The sequence below is a fragment of the Rhamphochromis longiceps genome, linkage group LG17 (assembly GCF_057381845.1).
Source record: "Rhamphochromis longiceps isolate RC_006_pf linkage group LG17, R_longiceps_female_GT1.1, whole genome shotgun sequence".
Lineage (NCBI taxonomy): Eukaryota > Metazoa > Chordata > Actinopteri > Cichliformes > Cichlidae > Rhamphochromis > Rhamphochromis longiceps.
The window spans coordinates 14,361,918-14,384,689 of record NC_140573.1 but is presented as its reverse complement, the minus strand read 5'-3'; the positions used below and the strand labels follow the sequence as shown (position 1 = coordinate 14,384,689).

The window sequence follows — 22,772 nt, the reverse complement described above, 5'->3', positions numbered from 1 at the left end:
AGGAGAGTCTCCCTACACTAACTTATAAACTCAGCAACCTTTGCGGAATGTAGCATGTATGTGTTTGGAAATGAGTGGGATTGTGAGTTATGTACGAGCAAACAGGAGGGAAAGTGCAAGCGATTGCGAACAGTAGTGTTTGTTTGCTGGTATGATTTATTACAAAGACTTGTTTTCCATTAGCTCAAGTCTAATTGCAGACTTGGTGCTGATGATAGAGTGGAAAAGAATTTTTGGGAACCAATGACACACCAGGATGGTCTTACAACTCCCAGGGCTTATGTGTGCTTGCCTTTCTGTGGGTGACTCAAAGGTAATAAACTGGTCTAACATTTTCTCCGGGAAAAAAAAGAAAGAAGTCCCACCTTAACTTTGTTATTCCCTTTGGCGAATGACATTCAAGAGCACGCCTTTGCCTGCACATAAACACAGATTTGTCAAAACGACATTCCTGCACTACCCTTCCCCTATCTTTAACGCTAACCCTTTTCAGCCCTGAAAGCTCATTTGTCACTTATTTAGTGTGAATTAACTTTATTTGTGCAGGTCTAATTCACAAGAACAGTAATCTATCAATAATATAATCTAAAACTAGATTTTCTTTAATAATGGATTGGATTTATATAGCGCTTTTCAAGGCACCCAAAGCGCTTTACAATGCCACTATTCATTCACACACTGGTGGAGGCAGCTACGGTTGTAGCCACAGCTGCCCTGGGGCAGGGTGACAGAAGCGAGGCTGCCATATCGCGCCATCGGCCCCTCTTGCCCACACCAGTAGGTGGCAGGGTAAAGTGTCTTGCCCAAGGACACAACGACCAGGGCAGAGAGCCCGGGGATCGAACCGGTGACCTTCCGGTTACAGATACACTTCCCAACCCCCTGAGCCACAGTCGCCCAACAATAGCGGCAATATTAAAAAAAAGGAACACCATCTACAGAACCAGGCTCAGGAAACACTGTCCTCAGCCTCACCTCTGTGGTTGAGGATAAAGGAAAAGAGAGAAAAGAAGTCCTGACTGATAATGATAAATCATAGAACCCCAGGTGTGCGTGACCATCGTAATTTTCTTAAAAAAGAAAGGCATGTAAGATTCTGTAAGTCAGCCACTAAATTCTCCACATTTGTTTTGTGTGAGCGTTTGATCCTTTTTTGTCCTCTGGGTGAATCAGTGAAATCATTTTAGGGCATGTTTCTGAGGTGTGGTGAGAATTTCCACCTTCTCCTATCTCCTTTCATTCCATATTTCTGGAGACAGGACAAGGCTTGCATATAAAGTTTCTACGGTAGCCAAAATATGTAGAAGCATGTTAAAAAAGGTGTAATCCTAGAAAATGAGTCAGTACAGCTCAAACATTAAAAAAAGAATAAAGATGCTTAGATCTGAATAAGTTCAAAGAGCAGACACTTCGTTTTCAGTAATTAGTCTGACCTGAGAAACTTATTCATGTTGTCATTTTTAAAACCATAACAACTCCACTGATCTTTATTCTCCTGGTGGGACCTCATCTAGTTCAGAACATTCAAGCTGAAAAGAATCCCAACTCTCACTTCATAAACTTCATATTTCAACCTTCCAATTTCTCAGAGTTTCCTATCTGTCCCTTTCACTGTCAGTGTTGCTCCTTCCCTGCATTGCTGCTCTTTTAACCTCTCCACAACCCAACATTCACCTTTAGGTCCTGGGGCAATGCAACATGTATTTTCCACAGTATGATGAGCCTAAATATCAGCTGTATTTTGCTGCTGAATTCCATTATTTAAAATGTTGGTTGTTTGTTTTTTAACTGAAACATTGAAATATTTGAGATATTTACGGCATGGTTAATTTTACAGAAAACAATCTCTGGTAAACATCAAGGGCCACAAATGCCAAAGTTAGAAATTTGAAAGTGAGTAAGGGGGGCCATCTAACAGGAAAGGAGACAGATGCTCTTCTATGTTTCCATTCATCCTTATGTAAGTGATGAGTCTGCTTTGAGTTTAAGGGTTGGGCACACGTGTTTAAACTCAAAGCAGCTGCCTATTGCATAAAATTATCAAATAAAATAAGGGCTGGGCAGCCCAACCCTTATTATTTTTTTAATATAATTTTATAGAATTTAATTTCAGTGGAAATTGGTGGATTTGTTTGTGGAAGACAGGTAAAGCCTCACATTTTCTGTGTGCATGCTGAGCTATTAAATATGCATTTGCAGTGCACCAACAGCAAACTTGTTTTCTTTTGGAAGCAGGTCGTCTACCAGTGTTGATGATTCTAATACATAAATACTTTCTGCGTCTTGAGTGAATTAACTAACAGAGTTTATCCACTTTTAGTAACAATCAGTTAAAAGAAATTCTGACAAGTCCTGAGACCAAATCTCCAGAGCTTGTATTGCTACTGTGCTGCTGGCTCACCAACTCAGTTTAGTTGACACTGTGGTCTGTGAGGTACAGCCTGTCCACAAATTATATCCTGTAGTATTTTTACCTGTCTTCTTACTTAGTACTAGGTGGCAGTTATGAATGCTACACCTGTTCAGTTTATGCTAACCAAGTCTGATAGTATTGGCTGATAACAGCAGGGCATTTTCAAAAAATAACCAAGCAAAACCCAAAATGTCAACTTTTATGCTTGAAAAAATGTATTCTACACACGGAAGTCTTTCTGGAAGTCAGCAGACCTCTTTAAAATGCCTCCAGACACATATGTGAGCATTTATTCTGAGGACACTGTTTTAATTGACTTTATTTCCAGTGATCATCAGGACATAACAATCGTAAAGCTACATCCATTTTTGTGGCAGGGATAGCTCAGTAGGTAGAGTGGTTGCCCCATGATTGGAAGGTCGGGGGTTCGATTCCCCTTAACAGCTACCCTGAGGTACCCCTGAGCAAGGTACCGTCCCTACACACTGCTCCCCGGGCGCCCAATGGCTGCCCACTGCTTCACTGAGTGAATGGGTTAAATGCAGAGAGCAATTTCCCCACGGGGCTCAATAAAGTATAATAATGTATGCAGTCTGTATATCTGTTTAGTTTACACTTGATTGGTGACAGAAGGATAACAGCTAGAGTGAAAGGGAAGGTTTACAAGGTGTTAGTGAGACCTGCTATGGTGCTCTCTACTGACAAAAAGACAGGCGGCTGAGCTCAATGGTTTGGACTTGTACAGAATAGACCACAGAGACGATTCATGGATGCAATGAAGGAGGACATGCAGAGGGTTGGTGTGAAAGAAGAGGATGCTAGGGGTAGGGTGAAATGGAGGGAGATGGTCCAGTGAGCCAACCCGTAAGGACAGCAGCCAAGAGAAGGTGACGATTTTAGTTTTACACTTAATGCATTATTTCAAATGCAACTACTTGGTGTTAAATGCAGTGCAGAGCTTATATAAACTGGCTTTATCAGATCCGTGATTGCTATTTTTTTTTTTTTACATAACTCAAAAGAAGAGGGTATTTCAAGTAACAAAAATTAACTGAGTAAAGCTTGACTCATCCTTGAGCCGTTGCAACTTTTCAGATTAATATTAATATATTCAACGCCCTGTAACACCTTCGGGCAAGCTCTGGGAAGCGCCCAGTGGAGGACATACTCCACACCCAGGACCACACCCATGTATGGTTGGTTTCAAGGGTTTTACAGACACAACCATCTCTGCTTGGCGTGCCAACACAGCATGTACAAACAGCTCATACCTTCTGACTGACTCCCTCTAACAGGAGAATGTTAATTGTTTTTGGTTTGCTTTTTTTTTTTACTGTCTGAGGGGCTGTCTCATCTTGTCCCATCTTCAGTGTTCCAGTGTATGTGAGTGAGTGTGCATCCCTGTGTGTGCCAAGGGAAAGTTTTCGGTCAACACGATAAAGGATTAAAAGTGGCGATGAGCAATGTTGATAATTGTCAGAGTTCAGGGTGTGTCTGCTGGCTGACTATTGTTCTCAGCTCTCCGAGTTATTACTAGAAATGATGAACATGAAGAAAATTGTCTTTGTGACTAGATTTCATTTTCTAGTTAGAACCTGCATCACACTGAAATAGTGTTATAAAAGTACACAAGTACAATGTTTGGAGCAACGATTAGGATATGCAATTAGGAAATCAGTGTAATTTAATCTGATCTGAATTTCGTTTGATCTGCATTTCATAAATCAGTGCTTTCCATGGTAGGTTAAAGTGCAGATTAAAAGTAAGACGTATGAAGTTTGATTACGTTTAAATTAACTGACACCAAATGTTGTTGCAGTTCACACGCTTGATGTCAAGTATGTGTCAAGCTGCGCTGTCGATATAAGACTTCACAGAATAAACAAAGACCAAAGTGCAGAGCCGATCATGGACTCAAGCACGGGCGTGGCCCTGCAACACCCCCTCTACTTTGCACCCTGCAGGCTAGAGGCATGTCATGTGACATGTTAAAGCATGCACTTGTGCAAGTTGGTGCAAAGTGGACTTATACAAAAGTGAAAGCAATAATTTCCATAAATAAAAAAATACATTTAAAAAATGAGAAAAGAAGCTACCAAATGTTGACCCCCCCTAAAAAAAATCATCCTAATGAATAAGTCAGTATTTGTGTGGTCAAACGTGCTGTGAGGACAAACTAAGTTCAACTAAATGAGCTGAAAATGGAAGTAATGGTTTGGCATTTTGAATAAACTCTCCCATGAGAAAGAAAGTTTTCTTAGGATTCTATGCATTCATGTGAGACGGTAAGTGCATGCTATGACAGAGTAGCTTGTAGAACCGCTTTTTCTCAACAATAACTTGAAACAACTTGAAATAAGTGGTTCCTGTCTCTCATTTCACTGTGGATGATATTTTCCTGCTCTTTTTTCTGTTGCTACAGTTCATTTAAGTTTGGCATTCGTTTGTGCACAACTCTCTTAAAGTCTTGCCACAGCAACAATTAGGCTGAGGTCTGGAATGTGCCTGGATCAATGTGCCACCTTTATTCTTTTCTATTTCAGCCATTCTGTTGAAGATTTGTTGATGTGCTTGGGATCATTGTCCCGTCACCGACCTTTTGGCAAAGCTTTAGCTGTCAGATATATGTCTCACATTTATCTTTAGAGTACTTTGGTATACAGAAGAGTTCATGGTCAACTCAGTGACTGCAAGGTGCCCAGGTCCTGTGCCTGCAAAACAAGTACAAATCATTATAGAGGTGACTACAAATGGAATCTATATGCCGAATCACATGTTTCAAACACACTGTTTGATACTTGCTGGGAAACTTTGTTGCATGTCAGGTCACCTTGTTCTTACCGAAGCTTTCTGCAAAAATACTTCTAAAAATAGTTTTGCTGGAACCAAGTCCAAAAGTGAAAATCTGCTTTTGTAATAGGAAAGTAGTGACAGATGGGTTTGAGACCTAAGCAGACTTGTTTTTACAGCTCTCAGAAACTCACTTCATTTTGAGAACATTTTCACACCCAGGCTGTAAAAATCCTAAATGCCTAGTCTAGTTCATGCCAAGTAAAGCCAAAAGAAGAGCCACGCAAGCCTCACAGCAACAAACACATACAATAGAGAGACATTAGTGAGCAGCTGAATTGAAATGTCTTTAGTGCATGGCTCATTTATGTGTTTTTGCTCATTTGGATTCGCTTTGTGTGCAGACTCTGTTTGCACACACTTTGAATTTCCTGATACCAGTGCTGGTGCAGAGTTATGGGTGGAGCTGGATATGTGGCAACCACACACACACACACGGCCTTCACACACACCACATACACACACAAACTGACACTCAAAGAGAAGAATTAGGTTTTATTCTTAAAGCTTTGGCAGCCATAAATTTTTAATGAAGGGCATTGAATCGATGTTAAAAAGAGACTTGGAAGCAAGGAGGTGAAAGAAAGCTCTCATGTTCTTCTGTTTGCACCTCTGCAGATGTGTGTGAATAAAATGGAGAATATATAAGGAAGGAAAAGATAAAGACACAACTGATTGCCTGGGGCAGTTTGTATCAACCTGTTGTTCAGGTTGATGCAAGGTTGCAGGTTGATGTATAAACATTCAGATTGCACATAAACAGTCAAATCTAAGCTGGTATAAACCTGCAGGTTAGAATAATATTATGTAGTACATGGTGTAGCTTGCTGTCTGCCTTAAGGAAGGACAGAGCAGGAGAGCAGTCTGCTGCAGCTCAGTCATCCTGTGACAGTGGTGTACCTGTGCAGCAGGCTGACATGGATATGCCTCCTGGGGGGGGGGGGGGGATGAATGAGAGGGAGGAGCCGGTGATGAATGCCACCTGACACCTGAGCCAGTCTGGGTCACTGGTTTCTAGGGACTTATGAAAGGCAGCACAGACCTGACTGGAACTTGTGAGTTGAGTCATTGGCTCCAGACTTTACCTCATAAACATGCGGCTGTGATAGACTGTAACAACAAACATAAGCAGTCACGCCAGTTGCCAACCTTCATTAATTAATGAAGAATGGGTTCAAGAAATACTTAAACATCAGTGTAAACATCATTTTTGCTTTCTTCACTTCTCTCACAAGCAGAAAGGGATGAAACACTGCAGCCACGCTTATTTAAAATGACCAATTAGCCTTAATTTAAAGTATTTTTCTGCAACTTGGTCTATTAAAATTACCTCTAGGTGGCACTAAGCATCACACAACTCAGCAATTACATAACATATAACCTACTGAACAGCCTGCATTCATGTGTGATGTGAGGGAGCATGAAAAGTACTCTCTGAAGTTTCCTGAGTCTCACGGTCAATGTGTGAGAACCGCCAGCTCAAATACGCTCCGATTCAGCTCCTCCGCAAAATCCAAACAGTTAACCTTTTCTCCCACCTCAGCAAGCTGATGTTAGGTGGGAAGCCTCACAAAGCAAGCTGTGGTTGATTCACAATCATTTTTACATCTTTTTACATTTCCATTTTGAGGCAACCTACAGTTTTGCTGGATTCAGTGGGCCATTAGCGTTTCCCTGTGTTTTACTTTAAGTGATCACGATTGTGCTGATTGCATCTTTCTTACCTGTGTAAAGAGTCAGCCTAATGAGATGACTGACAGATTATGACTAACTGTCTGTTAATGCTGGTTTTGATGGGAAAATCACAAACAGGTTTTCTGTTAACTAGCTATGAAAGTGTTGCTGGTATTGTTTTCGCCTTGTGAGTCTTTCTGCATCTCTCCTTGTGTTTGGGAAATGTCCTTTGGCAGGACTACAACAGAGGGAGTTTTGAGCACTTTGACAGGCATTTAAATGTAACCTTGGATTGTTGTGAAAATGTGCAGGTGTGGTCCAATCCCCGGGTTGGCACCTGAAGAAGAGGGCACACCAGTGCCACATCCTTTTAACCTTTTCGAATCTAAATCATCATTAGTGACCCTAACCCTGACTTTACTTGATGTCTGTCACTTAAAACGATGACTGACTACCATGAACTTAGATCTCACAGTTTTACATTTATTAATGGATTTGTAGCTTTTCATTGGAAGTATTGTCATCTAGGGTAAGAAGATGTAATATTTACCTAACACAGTGTAGCTAGTAATGTTTTCACTCTGTGGTTGTGTCTGTCCACGTGTCCGTTTCATTATGGCAAAAAGTGGCGCTGGAAAATGAAAACCATTGCAGCAGGAACAATCACAAAGGTGACTCTGACTGCTTTGGCAGGTGTGTCTGTCTGTAGTGGAGAGAGTTTACAACAATCCAAGTTCCATGCAATAAAACTGTGCAAGCCTGCTATAAACATAAAATGAAGATTAGATTTGAAGAAGTCTGTGGTCCTAGAACTAAAAGCTGGTAATCCCACCACATTGTGCTTTATCAGCTGCTAAAAATACCAAAATGATCTTGGTTGCAGTCTGCTTAATCACCCGACTGCTGAGACTGTTTTGATACTTGATAAATTTAAGAATTACTTTAAAAATCACCAGATTTACTGCACTTGTACCATTCCTATGCCTCTGTTAGACCAATATCTCTTATCATTTAACTCTGAAATTGTTTATGGTGAATGATTCCTATGGAGTAGATGTGCCCACAGGCTGAAAAATAGGAAATCATTAAATGCTTATTTTGGATATATTAATAAGAATGTGTAAAATCTCTCTATTTTCATCTCTCTGTCTCAACAGTTTTTTGTCTGCACCACTTCAGAGTTGGAGAGTGTTTTGCTGGGGACCATCTCGATGAGCGGGTCTCATTTAATGGAGTGAAGTGACTGCTGCCTGCGCCACTCTGTGTGTATTTGGCGAGAGGGATACAGACAAACTTTCTCTCTGTTCATGAGAACACTCTCTAACAGTTATGTTCTCATGACTTACTCTAGGTTTAAATGTCTCAATAAAGCACCGTCTATCCATTGATTTTCTTCTGCTTATCCAGTTCAGGGCTGCAGGGTTGATGGAGCCTATCTCAGCTGCCACAGGGCGAGAGGCGGCATACATCCTGGGCAGACACTCACATTTACACCTTTGAGTAAAGCTGGAGTACCTGGAGAGAGCCCACATAGATGTGAGGAGAACATGCAGACTCCTTTAGTTTTTACTGACTTTTTAAAAAAATCTCTTTTTTCTTTATTCTCTTCTTTAATGTAACAAATGTGTCACAATGTGACTTCAGTCACTCACTCGGGTGGTTTGGATCAGCACTCCTTGAGAAAACTGCAAGCCGCACGTTTTACACAGGCACAGTTACATACCAGCGAGTCTATCACAGAAACCTGGCAATTCCCTGTGCACCGCACATCTGCCAGCTGTAGCTGTGACAAAATAACAAAGGTTATCCTCTATAGATGGGGTTCTGCATTGTTGTTGTTGTTTTTGGATGTACTGATGGGGTTGCATTCTAATAAGGGCAGAGCACAAATCAGCTCTGGTATGTGCTACAACATGGGTGTGGTTGGAACACACACACACGACAAAACAGCCTCCTGGGTTCTTTTTAAGCCTCTTCCTTCTCCTCAGCGTCGAGCCGTAACAAAGTGCTCTGGGGATAAAGAAGGAGGTGAGAAATGAGTTGGGGCTGAGCACAAGTTGTCACCTCTTTGTCACTTCAGTGAGCCGCAGCCTGAACACCAGCTTCATGTCACTCAAAATCATTCAAGAGTACACTGCTCACAGCTTCACGCAAGTCACACTAGTTTTCACACATTACACTTTTTTCCCAGTCCTGAGACAAAATCTGTCACTTGCTGGAATCTCAAGGTCACTCACAACATGTGCGACAGACGCTGGCACATCACCATATCAGCAGCCACGTCTGAAGACCAAAGAGCCTTGGCCCTCATTTATGTCCCAACGTGCACCATTCTTAAGAAATACGGGCTATTTTTTTTATTTCCCTTTCTTGGATTTTTGCCGATTGTCTGATCTAGAGCTGATATAACCGACCTGCGATCGTCTAACGCCCCCTCGCGTCTGAGGTGCAGCACATCACTCCTTCAATCCCCTGCCATCTTCTTCTATTGTCTCCCCAAACCAGTAAGTAACGTTGCCTATTTATATGACGGTTATGAAAAAGATTGTATGACGCAAAACTGCCTGAGTGGGCTGTTCGGCGGACGCTTCGGCACAAATCGACTAGAAAAACACAAGACACAAACTTGAGCCCTCTACTTGATCCCTTCACCGTGAATCATGTGGAATCAGCGGAAAACATGATGAGTGCGTAATCCTGACACGCTTTCTGCTCAGTGCAGAGGGCACAGGCTGCACAAAGGGGATCATTGTTGCCTGCAGATGCCCGTCAGTGGTGCAGTCGCTCTTTGAAGGCTCTCCAATCGCAGCGCATAGCGCGACGAAGGAGGGCGGGGTTTGTCTTCCGTCCCCCATTACTGCTCCAAGCCCCTCTCTGGCACAGCGTCCCATTGACTAGACTGTGACAAACCGAGCAGCGTGCTTCACTGCGTCTCTGAACTCAGCGCTCTCAAAAGTGGACTCGTGATGTCTGCGAGGACGCGCATTCTGGGCTCGAGGAGATAAATGACGCGCACCTGCAGAGGGTCGCGTTTTGGACAGGTATGAGACCTGTGGCACTCGCGGATGTGGCACTTGCGAAGATCTGAATGCAGCTCAGTATCACACTTCCATTCAACCACCGGGCCTGGCGCATGGATGGATCCGGCTGCACTCATGGAATACAAAGCCCGTGAGCATGCCCGTCCGAGCCCACCGCTCTCCGGGAGCCTCTCCACAGCGTCATCCTCCTCCTGACACAACCGCTCCACTCGGACACCCACCGGTCACTTCAAGTCCCGTCGCCATGAGGACGACTGCTCGGTGATTCGGTGCATCTGCGCGCCCGCACGGACCGGAGACCTCCCTCCCCCCCCTCTCTCTCTCTTTCTCTGTCTGTGTGTGTTTTGGGGTTTGTGCTTTTGTTGGCCGTACACCGGATTTATCTGTGCGGCGAGCTTCCTTTGTGTCAAAGGGCTTAACGCAGAGTGCGCGGAGGGCGACAGAGTGGGGGCTTCGCTTCGCCCGCTGTTGCGCACAGCTGCTCTCTTTGTGCCGGGTCGTAATGGCAGCGGGACAGCCGGAGGCGCAGGACCACACGCCTGAGAACGGCTTCACCCCGTTGGAGCGCCCGGCGCCCCGGCTGCTGCCGCACATCGACGGCTCCGTTCTGCCGTCTCTCGGGGGCTTCGGGAAACACCAGAAGCAGCTCGTGGTCCTGACCTGGATACCGGCGTTGTTCATCGGCTTTAGCCAGTTTTCGGATTACTTCCTCCTGGCGCAGCCCAATGGCACTTGCGTGCAGCCACTGGCAAACGAAAGCGACTGGACCGCGGCGACCCCGCCGGTCACCGTCACCAGCATCGCGCCCTCGTTGAAGCCCACAGGCAACGGCACCGGGCACGGATACGGCGACGGCGTCGGAATGCTGTGCGCTTGTAAGGAGTGGAGGCTGGAGCTGCAGACGGGACTTAGTCAGAATGTGGTTACCAAGGTAACGAGTGAGCGCCATAGACCCATAGTGTTATTCAGGGGTGGGTAGGTGGGGGGGATTGCCGTCATCATCACTACTGCCAGCCTCAGACAGTTGATTGACACGTTACCCACTGACCCGCGTACTGTTTATTTATTTATTGTGCTTTGGAGTGAGCTGGTGCTGCCTGGTACATCAGTTCAAAGAGAATAATGAGACTCTTTTTACATCTTACACTTAAGCGCCTGAATTCCAGAGTGTATGAGTGGAGTGTGCAGAGAGAGAAAGGGACGAGAGAAAATAGGAGCCCGGAGAGCCTAACACATACACAAACTACAGGACAGAGCCGAAAAAGAGTTAATGACTTGAAGTTGTATATAAACAGATGGCGAGTCAAAAGAGGCCAATGAAGGAGAAGCGCTCAGTGCATCATGGGAGGTTTTCGCACATACATTAAGACTAGTATTCCTACCCAGAGCTCTGCTGGTGCTAGTGTCAACTGGTTTATGGCAATAAACTAATACTGAAGCCCTTGTGTCACAATAGCTGAAAACTTTGGTTGACTCATTTATATCGCACAGCGCACAGATAATACAGTAATGATCACATTAGCATACTATTCTACAGGTAGTGGGAGGAGGCAGTATTCAAGCACAATAAACACAGAAGCATAATGAAACTCTGTTTGACATATTTGCCCCGGGGTCCTCAAGCGGGATAATTCTGACATGTGCTTATGTTCAAACCTTAGTTTATTTATTTTTTCTTGGAATCCAATTACAGAGACAGAATTCAGAAAAAAAACCCACCAAACTGAATCCTTGTGACAAGAAGAGGCTGAACGTTAATAAGCAACAATGCTGATCGTTGCTTCTGCATTTGTGCATTAATGACACCTGCTTTCTCAGATAAAAGCGGTGCTAAAAGCCCAGACTTAATAAACTCACAGTGGCTGTGTTGTCCAGCCATCATAGAGCATAACCTCTAACTGTCTCTCTCTACTCACTCTTCGTGGTGCAGTTGGATGCTCAGCAGGGAGATGTGTAAATTTTTTGTTAAACACCAACATTGGATTCACACACAGCTCAGTCACTCCACTGGGCTCTCTTGCAGATGCTGTCAAGGCTATGCACAAGTATGGTGCACACGTAGTGCTTCTGCATGTGTCCTTGGCTAAACTTCAGCTGCTGAGTGCTGCAGTGGTGTGTGCACTGACCCACTGGCTTAGAGGAAAGAGTGGGAAACTATTGATTGTTGTTATAACAGACATACAGCTGCTTTCCCACATGCACTGTGTCTGCTCTCTCTTTGTCTCTCAGAAACACATATAAATATAGATGTGGGATGAACACTTGAATATTTAAGAAGTGTTTGTAGCATGTTTGCAGATGCGTCCAACTTCATGAATTATCAACACAGTGAGTCAGAGAGTGAGAAGAGTTTGACAGGATTCTGATGAGAGAAGCCCACGTTTCTTTTTTGGCTTCTGTGCAGCTTTCATATTATAAGTGTCTCAGCTCCTCCTGATGTCTTATTCCCTTTTAACATGTTGGGAGTGCCTTACTCTGAAAACAATATCTGACTTATGTTTCTCTCATTCTTTTTGTTTCTGTTCCAGTGGAACCTAGTGTGTGACTCGGCCTGGAAGGTTCACATTGCCAAGTTCTCTTTGCTTGTGGGCTCCATATTTGGATACCTGGTGATGGGTGTCATGGCTGACTGGTACGCTGCCTCCTTCTTTGTCTGTTTTGTTAGACTGTAAGGATAATTCCAGGTGTCACAACTAAGATCTGCATTTGGTGGTAACAGTATGGTAACAGTGTCCTCAGCACTGCTTGGAATCAGAAAAACATGTTCAGGCAGGCTGAAAAAAAATTCCCAAAGAAAAGCCAAACATATCTAGAAGAAGGACAAAAACGTGTAAGCAACGATTAACTAAACTTGCCCATTCTTTTAAAACCTTATTTCTTTCCCTTTAACACACTGCAGTATGTCTTTGTGCTGCATTATTGTTTCAATAAACTCAAAGAATATAAACTCATCGGTCACTCATTAGGCACCACTCTTTAACCGTTAGCTGAAATATCTAATCAACCAATCACATGGCAGGAACTCAGTGCATTTAGACATGGACTAGATGACCTGCTGAAGTTGAAATTGAAAAAGAAAGGTGATTTAAGTAAGTTTGAATGTTGGCTATTGGTAGCAGATGGGTTTTTCTTGTCAGAACTGCTCATCTGCTGGGCTTTTCCCACACAGCTTGTAAAGTTTAAAGAAAATGGTCAGTTACCTGGGTGCAAATATCTTCCTAATGTCAGAGGTCAGAGGTGAATGCCCAGAGTGCTTAGAGCTATTATTAGGCAACTGTAACTCAAATCACCACTCGTTCAAACCAAGGCATGCAGAGGAGCATCTCTGAACAACATGTTGAACCTCGAGGCAGATGGACTGTACGGGCAGAAGACCACACTGAATACTGCTGCTGTTAGCAAATGACAGGAAAATGAGGCTACAGTTTGCATGGATTTCCCAAAATTAAACAATAGAACATGGAAACACGAGCCTCTGTTTCTGCTGCTACATTCAAATCTTGTCAGAATTTCCCATAAGCAACATGAAAGCAAAGATCCATCCTGCATGTAATGGCTCAGGTTGGTGGTGGTGTAAGGGTCCAACCTGGTACTAGCGAGGTGACAAAAAAAAGGCCAGTGAATGTATTATCGAAGGACGGACCAGTTGATTGGGTGAAGATCAGCATCAGCTGTTGACTGTCGTGTCACATCAATCTTTAGCTGGCTAGATATTTAAAAATGTCTAAAATTGTGTGAGGAGGATTTTAAAGCCATTCAAAAATCAATAACAACAAATTCAAACTAAAAAGACAAACAGTGGAATTGGCATTAACCAGATTGTAAAAGTGCTTTATCCAGAGTTATCGAGAATAAGAAAAAAGAAATGTCTGACAGCTTCTCTAGGAGTGGTGGGAAGCTTAAAGAAGAGTATCGCAGAGCCTTAATGGTTAAATATCGAACTATCTGCAAAGCTAAATGATACAATATCTTTTGTAACTGAGCAAAATGCCACTGTCATCAAGTTAATTATGGTCACTTTTGCCGTCTGCAAGCCGCCCGAGTGGCATCGTGGGAAAATAAGCACCTGCATTGTGTTAGGGATCAGCAACTATGCACAACAATGTAAAGAAAACAATGTAAAGAAGCAACGGGGGCCATGAGGCCTCAGTTGGGACCTGACCCAGTGACCTCCTAACCCTCCCCTCCAGACCAGGACGTGCTTAGAGTCTGAAGGAAACGATGAATGCAATGTTCTCTTTCTCCGGACTTTACATGAAAAGTTTCTCAGTTTAACTGGGTTTTTAAGCTCTTTGCTACGTCTTTATCTCCTTGTCTTTCTCTCTTGTTTCTAAGGTTTGGTCGACACCCAGTGTTGATCCTTTCGGTGCTTTTCATGCTGGTGTTTGGTCTGAGTGTTGCCTTCTCTGTAAATGTCACCATGTTCAGCACCTTGCGCTTCTTTGAGGGTTTCTGCTTGGCGGGCCTTGCTCTCTCCCTCTACGTGCTCAGTAAGTACAAGCCTTCACCTTCTCATGCCTGTTTGCTTGGTCTTTTTCTTCTCTCCTTTTTCTGTTCTGTTCTCTTTCCTGGTGTATCCTTTGCTGTGTTTGGCAATGGCAGTAATGCTATTATGAAAGCCTAGAATAATCTGCTAAAGCCGAAATGAATTTGATCATAACTCAGCAACAGTTAAATGTATCGACTGATATCTTGGGTGGAAGTTTAAATACTCCAGCATAATTGATCATTTCTAAACACTCCACCTTGACCTCTTTGGAAAACATCACACAGTCAAGGGAATCATATAACTCAACTTTGATGCTTAGAAAAACTAACTGCACTTAAACTCGCCTACTTAGCTCTCTGAGGTGTAAGTCATCATAGGTAGTAACACTAACCCTGGCCCTGAATCTCTATTAGGAGCTTCCATTAGTGGATCTGGTGGCTGAATCTGAAGTATGATATGCTTTTATTGTTAAAGTTAGCTGCTACAGCACACCATGATACTCTGTTGCTCAATGTTAAAGTGGAATATGTTTTACAGTAAGGTTGTTTTTTCACTCCAAACATATTCTCCTTGTGCCACGTTCTGCAGAAGAGTCAGAGGTTTTTAAAACCGACACCAGATACTTTCAATTTGACCCCTTTGCATTCTTCACCGCTTCGCTCACTCTTTCTCATTGCTCTGTTTGCCCCCTCTTTCTCAGGCCACAGTGAGATTAGTCATACATTATGAAGATAAGGCTTTGGGGTGGGTTTTGTCCCTCTCTGCAGGGGCCTGGATAAATCTCATCTGAACTGCTTTTGAAAACAAACAAGCAAAATAGATTCCCCTGAGCTGTCTGCCAAGAGCCTTGTGAGGAATCAGATTTAATCTGTGATGGATATGAGAATATTTGTTTTTATGGCTTATAAATCCAATATTTGCACGAATATACTGTTCCAATGGGGGATGATCATATTGTAAACATGACCAAAGTTTTAAATAGCGAGATCAGTCCCTATGCTATTAATCCCTGTAAAACAACAGCTCGGGCTTCAGGCTGCTCTAAAATGCTGTTTTCAGGTAGTTTTTTGTACTCTTGGCTCTGCTGTGAGCACAGAAGCCCCTCGCGATCAGGAAACAAAGTGTTAAAGGGAGGGGAAGGGAGCTAAAAGATGAACTGTGTGGCTGCATGAAGGCCCAGTATAAGATGCATTAGGGTTGTTTTGAACTATGAATCATGAGTGAATCAACAAGTCCAAGAATAAAAATGTGTAAGTGGAAATGAACATAATAGGTTTCGCTTTGATATTACTGATAACCACTTGGAGTTTGGGTCGTTACAAAGAATATGATATAATAGAAAATGTACGAAAGGCCACAGAATATGATCTCCTCACTCCTTCAGTACTGTACTCGACTGTTAGTATGAGGTGTTTGTGGTGATGTGCTGTGCACTGTGGCCAAATCTCCAATGTGGTCTTGTTTGTCCAAAGGACGTTGTTTCACAAGTTTTGTGGTTTGTTCATCTGCAGCTTTACAAACCTAAGCTATGCTGCCAAGTTCTTGTTCCAGAGAAGAGAAAACATCTGTGTGGTCGCAGAAAATAGGCAGGTGTACAGACCTTCACACGAACCCTTGCACTAACAGTCTGATGACTAAATGTACGTCACTGGGACCCAAGCAGACCCTAGTGGACTCGCAGCCGTGGAAAGTATGATCCCCGCTTTAATACTTGTATTTCCTATGGAAGCAGTAAGGATGTGCTTAGCTTTTTCTCGGGGGCGTCATGTTCGTGGGCTGTCAAATTTTTAAAAATGTCATTTAAACAAAAGACGTTGTTTCCCACCTTGTTCCTAAAAAGTCAGAAGCCTGTTTTTTGTTTCATTATCATTATTGAACTTTTTTCTCACATACATGAATGTCACACAGCATACATTTGATCCTCTGTTTCTATACTTGGCTAATGAATTGCTTCACCCCTTTCGCTGCTGTTTTCACAGTCTGCTTACTAAAGAAAAATGTCTGTAGCGTGGGGCAGTTTTTCTGTGTTTCACTTGTTTGTGTGTTCCAAGCTAACAATGATGGGATAAGTAACTGTTTGTGTGTGGGATTATTTTTGTGTGTGTGTGTGAGACAACAGATTGTCTGTATGCACTTTGAAGTGCAACAAAAAAGGTGTTTGTGTGAGGTGTGGATGCATGCAGTAGGAGGAACATTCGGCTCCCCGCCACAGATTGGTGCTCTTTGAAGTGAACTCAGACTATGACAGTGAAAATAGATGCTGGCATCCCATTAACAGTAAAGACTATATACTGTACTTACACCTGACAACAGAACAGTGGAACACAGTTTGCAGTTGTTTTCATTGCAAGCTAAAAACACACACATGCAGGTGGAACTGTTAATAGAAAATTTCTTCATACTCTACTGGTATCACCTTCTGTTGTTTGCCAAGAGAGGTAGAGTAGGACAGAAATAGTGAAGTCAGTCAACGACATATTGTTTTGTTCGTTTGCCTGTAATGGCTACCTTGGATTTAATTTTAAGTGGTCGTTTCCTTTTGTTTCATCTTCGAAGCACCTGGTATTCCCCAGGCAGCTTAATGATGCCGTGACTGTGCTATCTTCTCTGAGATCTAGGAAAGACGTCCTGCAGTGCAAGAGAAACACAGCAAGCCAGGCGATCGGACAAGCTGGGAATCTTTCTAAGTTTGCATCCTATCTTATGTGGAAAGCAGTCAAAGCAAACTGACCAAACTGTCTCCACACAGCTTTCAGGCTGAGCTCCTGCTTTTTTAACAACTTTTATTGCGTAGGATGCTTTAGAAAATGGTTTACTCTCAGTCAACTGCTGACAATTAGAGGCTCAATAAACACGTCCATTTTCCAAGTTTGCAAATCGTTTCGTTTTGTTTGAACTTTTCAAAAGCCTAGTTTTAACTCACTCACTTAAACAGTCATCAGTTATGGCTGCAGACGGAAACTATAACAGCAATTTCTGTGGAGTACCCTGATACTCCCACAGTCCAAAGATATGCATGTTATTCTAACTGGTGATTCTACACTGCCCTTAGCTGTGAATGTGAGTGTGAGTAATTGTGTCTATGTTCACTGCTCACTGATAGGCTGGGGGCAGGTGAAACTAAATGAAGGTCATGTGATTGAACTAACCAGTCAAGAACGCTCCTTTTTGATCATAACCCCCCCTATGGCTGGCTATTCTGTAATGTTCAGTATTATTATCCAGCTGCACTGCGCCATAACAGGGGAACCGGGTGCATAAAGGGGCCAGATGTTTACAGCCATCATTGATGTAAACATTCTCAAATTAAAGCTCAGAGGCAATATTTTAATCCCAAAGTCATGTTACATTTCAAACCCAATGAGCTGTAGTAGGGAAGCAAAATAATAGAGAGTGTCTCAGTGTTCTGAACGTGCTGTTAAAAACAGATGCTGAGGAACAACAGAGGCACATAATTGCAGTGTCTGTTGGACTGCTGAGTTGGAAATAGCATGCAGCAGGAAGAAGAAATGCAAAAATAAGCATGTAGCACGCGTGCTCTGTATTATAGATGATTTTGTCCATGCTGTGGATGCACTGCTCTGTCTGCATTATCGCGTCTAAAAACACTCTTCTCTGCCTGCCTCATCCTCCACCTCCTTTCACCCTCTGCTGCTGTGAATGCAGCGCTGACTTCCAGTTTCTAAATCCAGCAGCTCTCCAGCCCTTTCCATTTCCCCCCTCTTTGCTTACCTCAACTTCCCCATTCACACCATCCTCTTCCTCCTCCCTCTCTCCCTCACCCTTTCACCCCATCATCCTTATTACTACCAGCGCTCACACAATCGCGCGCTCATTTTCTGGAGGCTCATTTAAAATCTCTCATCTTTTAGTTATCTCTCTATAGCACACAGCACATAATAAAATCCACTGAGCTGCCGTGAAGCTTGCCTAATATAAATGTGTTCACGTGCACGTTGTAGTGTGTTATAGTGCGTTGTAGTGCGTTTTTGGTTGTTTCACAATTTCTGCACGGGCTTATTAGTTTGTAATATGGCACCTTCCTCTGAGTTGTCCTCTGGGAACTGCAGGGGATAGCGTTTCCTTTTCCTCGTGCTTTTTTCCTTCTTATTCTGTCTGTTTCAGAAGAGAATGCTGAGCCTCGTCATGAAAACATGGCTGACGATTATGCACGCTTTGGACAAAGTATTTAAAATAGACCTCTGTTCCACATTTTTTTTAACTTTTGAGTTGTGGGCCATGGATTTTATTCAGGAGATGGTTATATTTACATTAGCTGCTATACTTCCAATGAGAAACAGTCTTTTTAAAACCAACAAAATCTAATGAAGCATGTCAACTCACTGCCAGAGAGGCATTCGGTCAGACGCCAGGCACTTTGTTAGCTTTGCGTTTTGCACTTTGCTTTTCCTTTTTTCTTACGACTTTTTTCACTTGCTGCTTAGGTTTACATGCTGAGAACAACACTGACGCCATAACTTGATGTGTCCGCTTTTGTGTAACGAGCCACACCAACACCCTGGCATTAACTGACCTGCTGGGAATAAGAGCCTGCAGTTATGCAGTTACTGCAGTTATGCAGTTACTGATTTGTAAGCCACCCAAAACTGAGAAACTGGGTGTTTGAATCCAAAACCTGGTGGACTTGGTTCCAACTCATGCTTACATACAATAAGTCTGTGGTGGGAGTGGGATCCTTCCTCCAGTTTTGCGTAACATCATGATGTATTTCCATTTGAAATTTGGATTTTCTGGTTAGCAGGTTAACCCACCAAGCATCCAACATCCACAGATGTTAAATTTTGGACTTACAATTCAGACATTATTTTCTTTTTGCTCAAACACTGAAAACAATCCTGGAGACATAGTCTTCTTGAAAAAGTGTACAAAAATATGCTTTTTTTACAGCAGTAATTATTGACAAAATTCACTGGTTCATAGACCATATGTGAACATGCCATGTAGTTTATAGTTCTCATATAACCCTGAATATATCCAAATATAGAGCACCTTTAGTGCACGTAGGGGGATTTTATATTTTTGTCAAATACAAAACGCACAGTGCGTCATGGTGTGTTGTACTTACATGTACTTTTTTGATATCTCGTATAGCCCAATGGTACTTCAGTACAGTACTGAAAAAAGTATTTTCACCTTGTTTTCAGACTACATTTCCTTGTGTGGGTTTTAGCTCAGTATCAAAGTGCAAATTTTAGCCACAGCTGGCAGGTTTTTTTCAACAAAAGCTTGGCACACTCTGTGTGAACACACTGCACCATTTAACAGCTAAAGAGCCACGTAGTTCCCCAAGGACTCTTTGGACACAGACACAGTTTTAAAATGTATCTACTGGATGTGTAAATAAGCACATGTTCGCTAACAAGCTTACGAGAGTTTTATTTAGTTTAGTTTTATTTCTCATCATTGATTCGCTCTTCGTGTTCTTCCTTTTAACACCTGCTTTATTTCCTGATTAAGTTTGCCTGATGACTCCATTTCACCTTTAATAGATGTAAGTTCTGATTAAACAGCCGTTGTATATCTTGTTTCACATACTGTTCCTTCCTGCATTGCAATTAAGCTTGGAGAAATACATTTTTGTTCAGTAGTACCAATGATGACTGATAGTCAGCTCTATTTATAACTTGTTTACCCTCCCCAAAGTGTCCAAATGTCGTTGGCACATTCAAGTAAAAATAAGGACTCCAGACTCGATTCAGACTCGACACGAAAGAGTTTCTCTTGTACTGACGAACCTCCGACTTGACTTGAATGTTCTGGTTTGCAGCATACTGCGGCAGAAAAGTGGATTTTATGCTGCAGGAGTCATTTGAAAAGTTTATACAGACACATTTGGTAAGTTTCTTTTTCTCCATAAACTGGGTCAACATGTGAATCAAACATATGAATCCCAGCAGATTCACTGGAGCAACTGTAGAAAGCTGCAGAATTTTTAGTACCATTACTGAATCCTAGAGGGGGATTGGTATTCGCTTCTCAAAAGATTTTCAGTGAATGTAATTTGCATGGGCCCAGAAGAATTAGGCTGCAGTTGCGTTAGAGTAGTGGAACAAGGTTAATGCCTTTGCCTTTTCCTCTCTGTCTCTGCCCCTTGATTTCCTTGTAGGAAATGACAAAGACAAGCACTATACGGTGTATGCAGGTGTGTGCAGTTTTGAGCTCATGGTGAGGACTTCTGCTGACTCAGATGCTGTGCCCTTGTCAAGCTGTCTATGAAGTCACCCCCTTAGGCTGAAACAGATTTGTGTCATGACTGATTAATATTGTTTAGTCTATAAAATGCCACAAAAATGCCTAGCGGGGTTTCAGGAGCCCCATATGGTGTCTACATAGTGCTTGTTTGGTCTGTCCAAATTCCAATTGGTATTTTATTTTAAGTTAAATCCTCACATGCTAACAGCATGACTGTTTTCTGTTTTCTTTTTATTGTTGTAGGGTCTTTACCTTACAGTATAAAAGGCCTTGAGGCAACTGCTATGATTTGGTGCCATATAAACAAAACTGAATTGAAATTCAGGTGGAAGATTGATGGTATGAGCCTCAGCTTCACCAGTCTCGTGTTGAAGTGTCCTTGCACAAGATACTGAACCCTACATTTCCCCCAAAACATTCATTATTGTGAGAGAGACTGTATGTATTAGTTAAAAAGAAATAGAAAGTGCTGAATGAATGTGTGTGTGTGAATAGGTGAACAGTGTTATAAAAGTCACAAATCTTCACACTGGAGAGTAAAAGCTACTTTCAGCTGCTTCTATTCACAAAGGGTTAAAACAGTGGGTAGCTCTGCATGTTTGACTCTGCAAATTCCTTACTGCAGATGTCCTTCCTGACGCAACCCAAAGGGATTTGTGCTTCCTCCCAGGATCGAACTAGGGCTCGTGACGATAGAGACACCAGCAACCATAGTCAGTTGTCTTGTAGGGGCCAGAGCAGGCGACGTTAAGGGAAATTTAAAACTGCTGGCTAAGGGTAAACATAAATTCAATAAATTATAACATTATATTTCACATCGGTAGTAATGACACCGGGTTACGTCAGTTGGAGGTCACTAAAACCAATATTGAATTGTGTGTTACTTTGCCAAAACAATGTTGGACTCTGTAGTTAACTGTAGTCGGTCCCCTCCCCAATTGGACAGGAGTGACATGTTTAGGTGCATGTTCTCCTTTAATTGCTGGCTGTCTGAGTGGTGTCCAAAAAATGATGTGGGCTTTATAAATAATTGGGATGCTTTCTGGAGGAAACCTGGTCAGTTTAGGAGAGACGGCATCCATCCCACTTTGGATGGAGCAGTTCTAATTTCTAGAAATTTGGCCAAATTTATTAAAACACCCAAAACGTGACTATCCAGAGTTGGCACCAGGAAGCAGAATTGCAGTCTTACACGCCTTTCCTCTTACTTCTCGCCTCCTGTTACCCCCCCCCAAATCCCATCCCCACAGAGTCCCCACTGTGTCAGCTCCCAAACAGACAAAAAATAAACTAAAAACTAACTGTGAATTAATAATTGATAAACAAGTCAATTTACTCTGCCTGTTAGAAACCTGGTTGCAACAGGATGATTATGTTAGTTTAAATTAATCAACAGGCCGAGCAGGTTGGGGGGTGTCCAACCTTCTTTTTATCTAACAAATTCTTGAAGTAGTTCTAAAACAGCTAATTAATCATCTGCAGAGGAATAGACTATTTGAAGAGTTTCAGTCAGGTTTCAGAGCTCATCACAGCACAGAAACAGCTTTAGTGAAAGTTACAAATGATCTCCTTATGGCCTCTGACAGTGGACTCATCTCTGTGGTTGTTCTGCTAGACCTCAGTGCAGCATTCGATACTGTTGACCATAATATTCTATTAGAGTGATTAGACCATGCTGTAGACATTAAAGGTACTGCATCACAGTGGGTTAAATCATATCTATCTAATAGACTCCAATTTGTTAATGTAAACTGAGGGTCCTCTTCACACACCAAGGTTAATTATGGTGTTCCACAGGGTTCAGTGCTAGGACCAATTCTGTTTACATTATATATGCTTCCCTTAGGCAGTATCATCAGAAGGCATAGCATACATTTTCACTGCATGGTCGTCTCATGTCAATTTGTCATGTTTGTTGCGATTCTTAGTGTTCAATTACAACCTAACAAATCCCATCTCTCTCTTGGTTCTATTTCATGCTTAGCACTAATTAGCATCTTAGCTTGCAGTATTGTGAGCAAGCTAGCATACTAACAGTGGCATTTAACTTATAGCAACTCTGTAAGTTAAACAATTAAGAACAGTTAATGAA

General features: G+C 42.5%; 1 protein-coding gene across 1 annotated transcript in view; it reads left to right on the top strand.

The window, feature by feature from the left end:
• The first annotated feature begins 9,812 nt into the window (after positions 1–9,812).
• The window catches only part of slc22a23b (solute carrier family 22 member 23b), a 28,524-nt gene continuing 15,564 nt past the window's right edge, over positions 9,813–22,772 (top strand). The window contains exons 1-3 of the mRNA XM_085386019.1: positions 9,813–10,909; positions 12,507–12,610; positions 14,314–14,468. Coding sequence (XP_085242145.1) covers positions 10,481–10,909; positions 12,507–12,610; positions 14,314–14,468 — 688 coding nt within the window. The 5' untranslated portion in view covers positions 9,813–10,480. The remainder of the gene's footprint in view (positions 10,910–12,506; positions 12,611–14,313; positions 14,469–22,772) is intronic.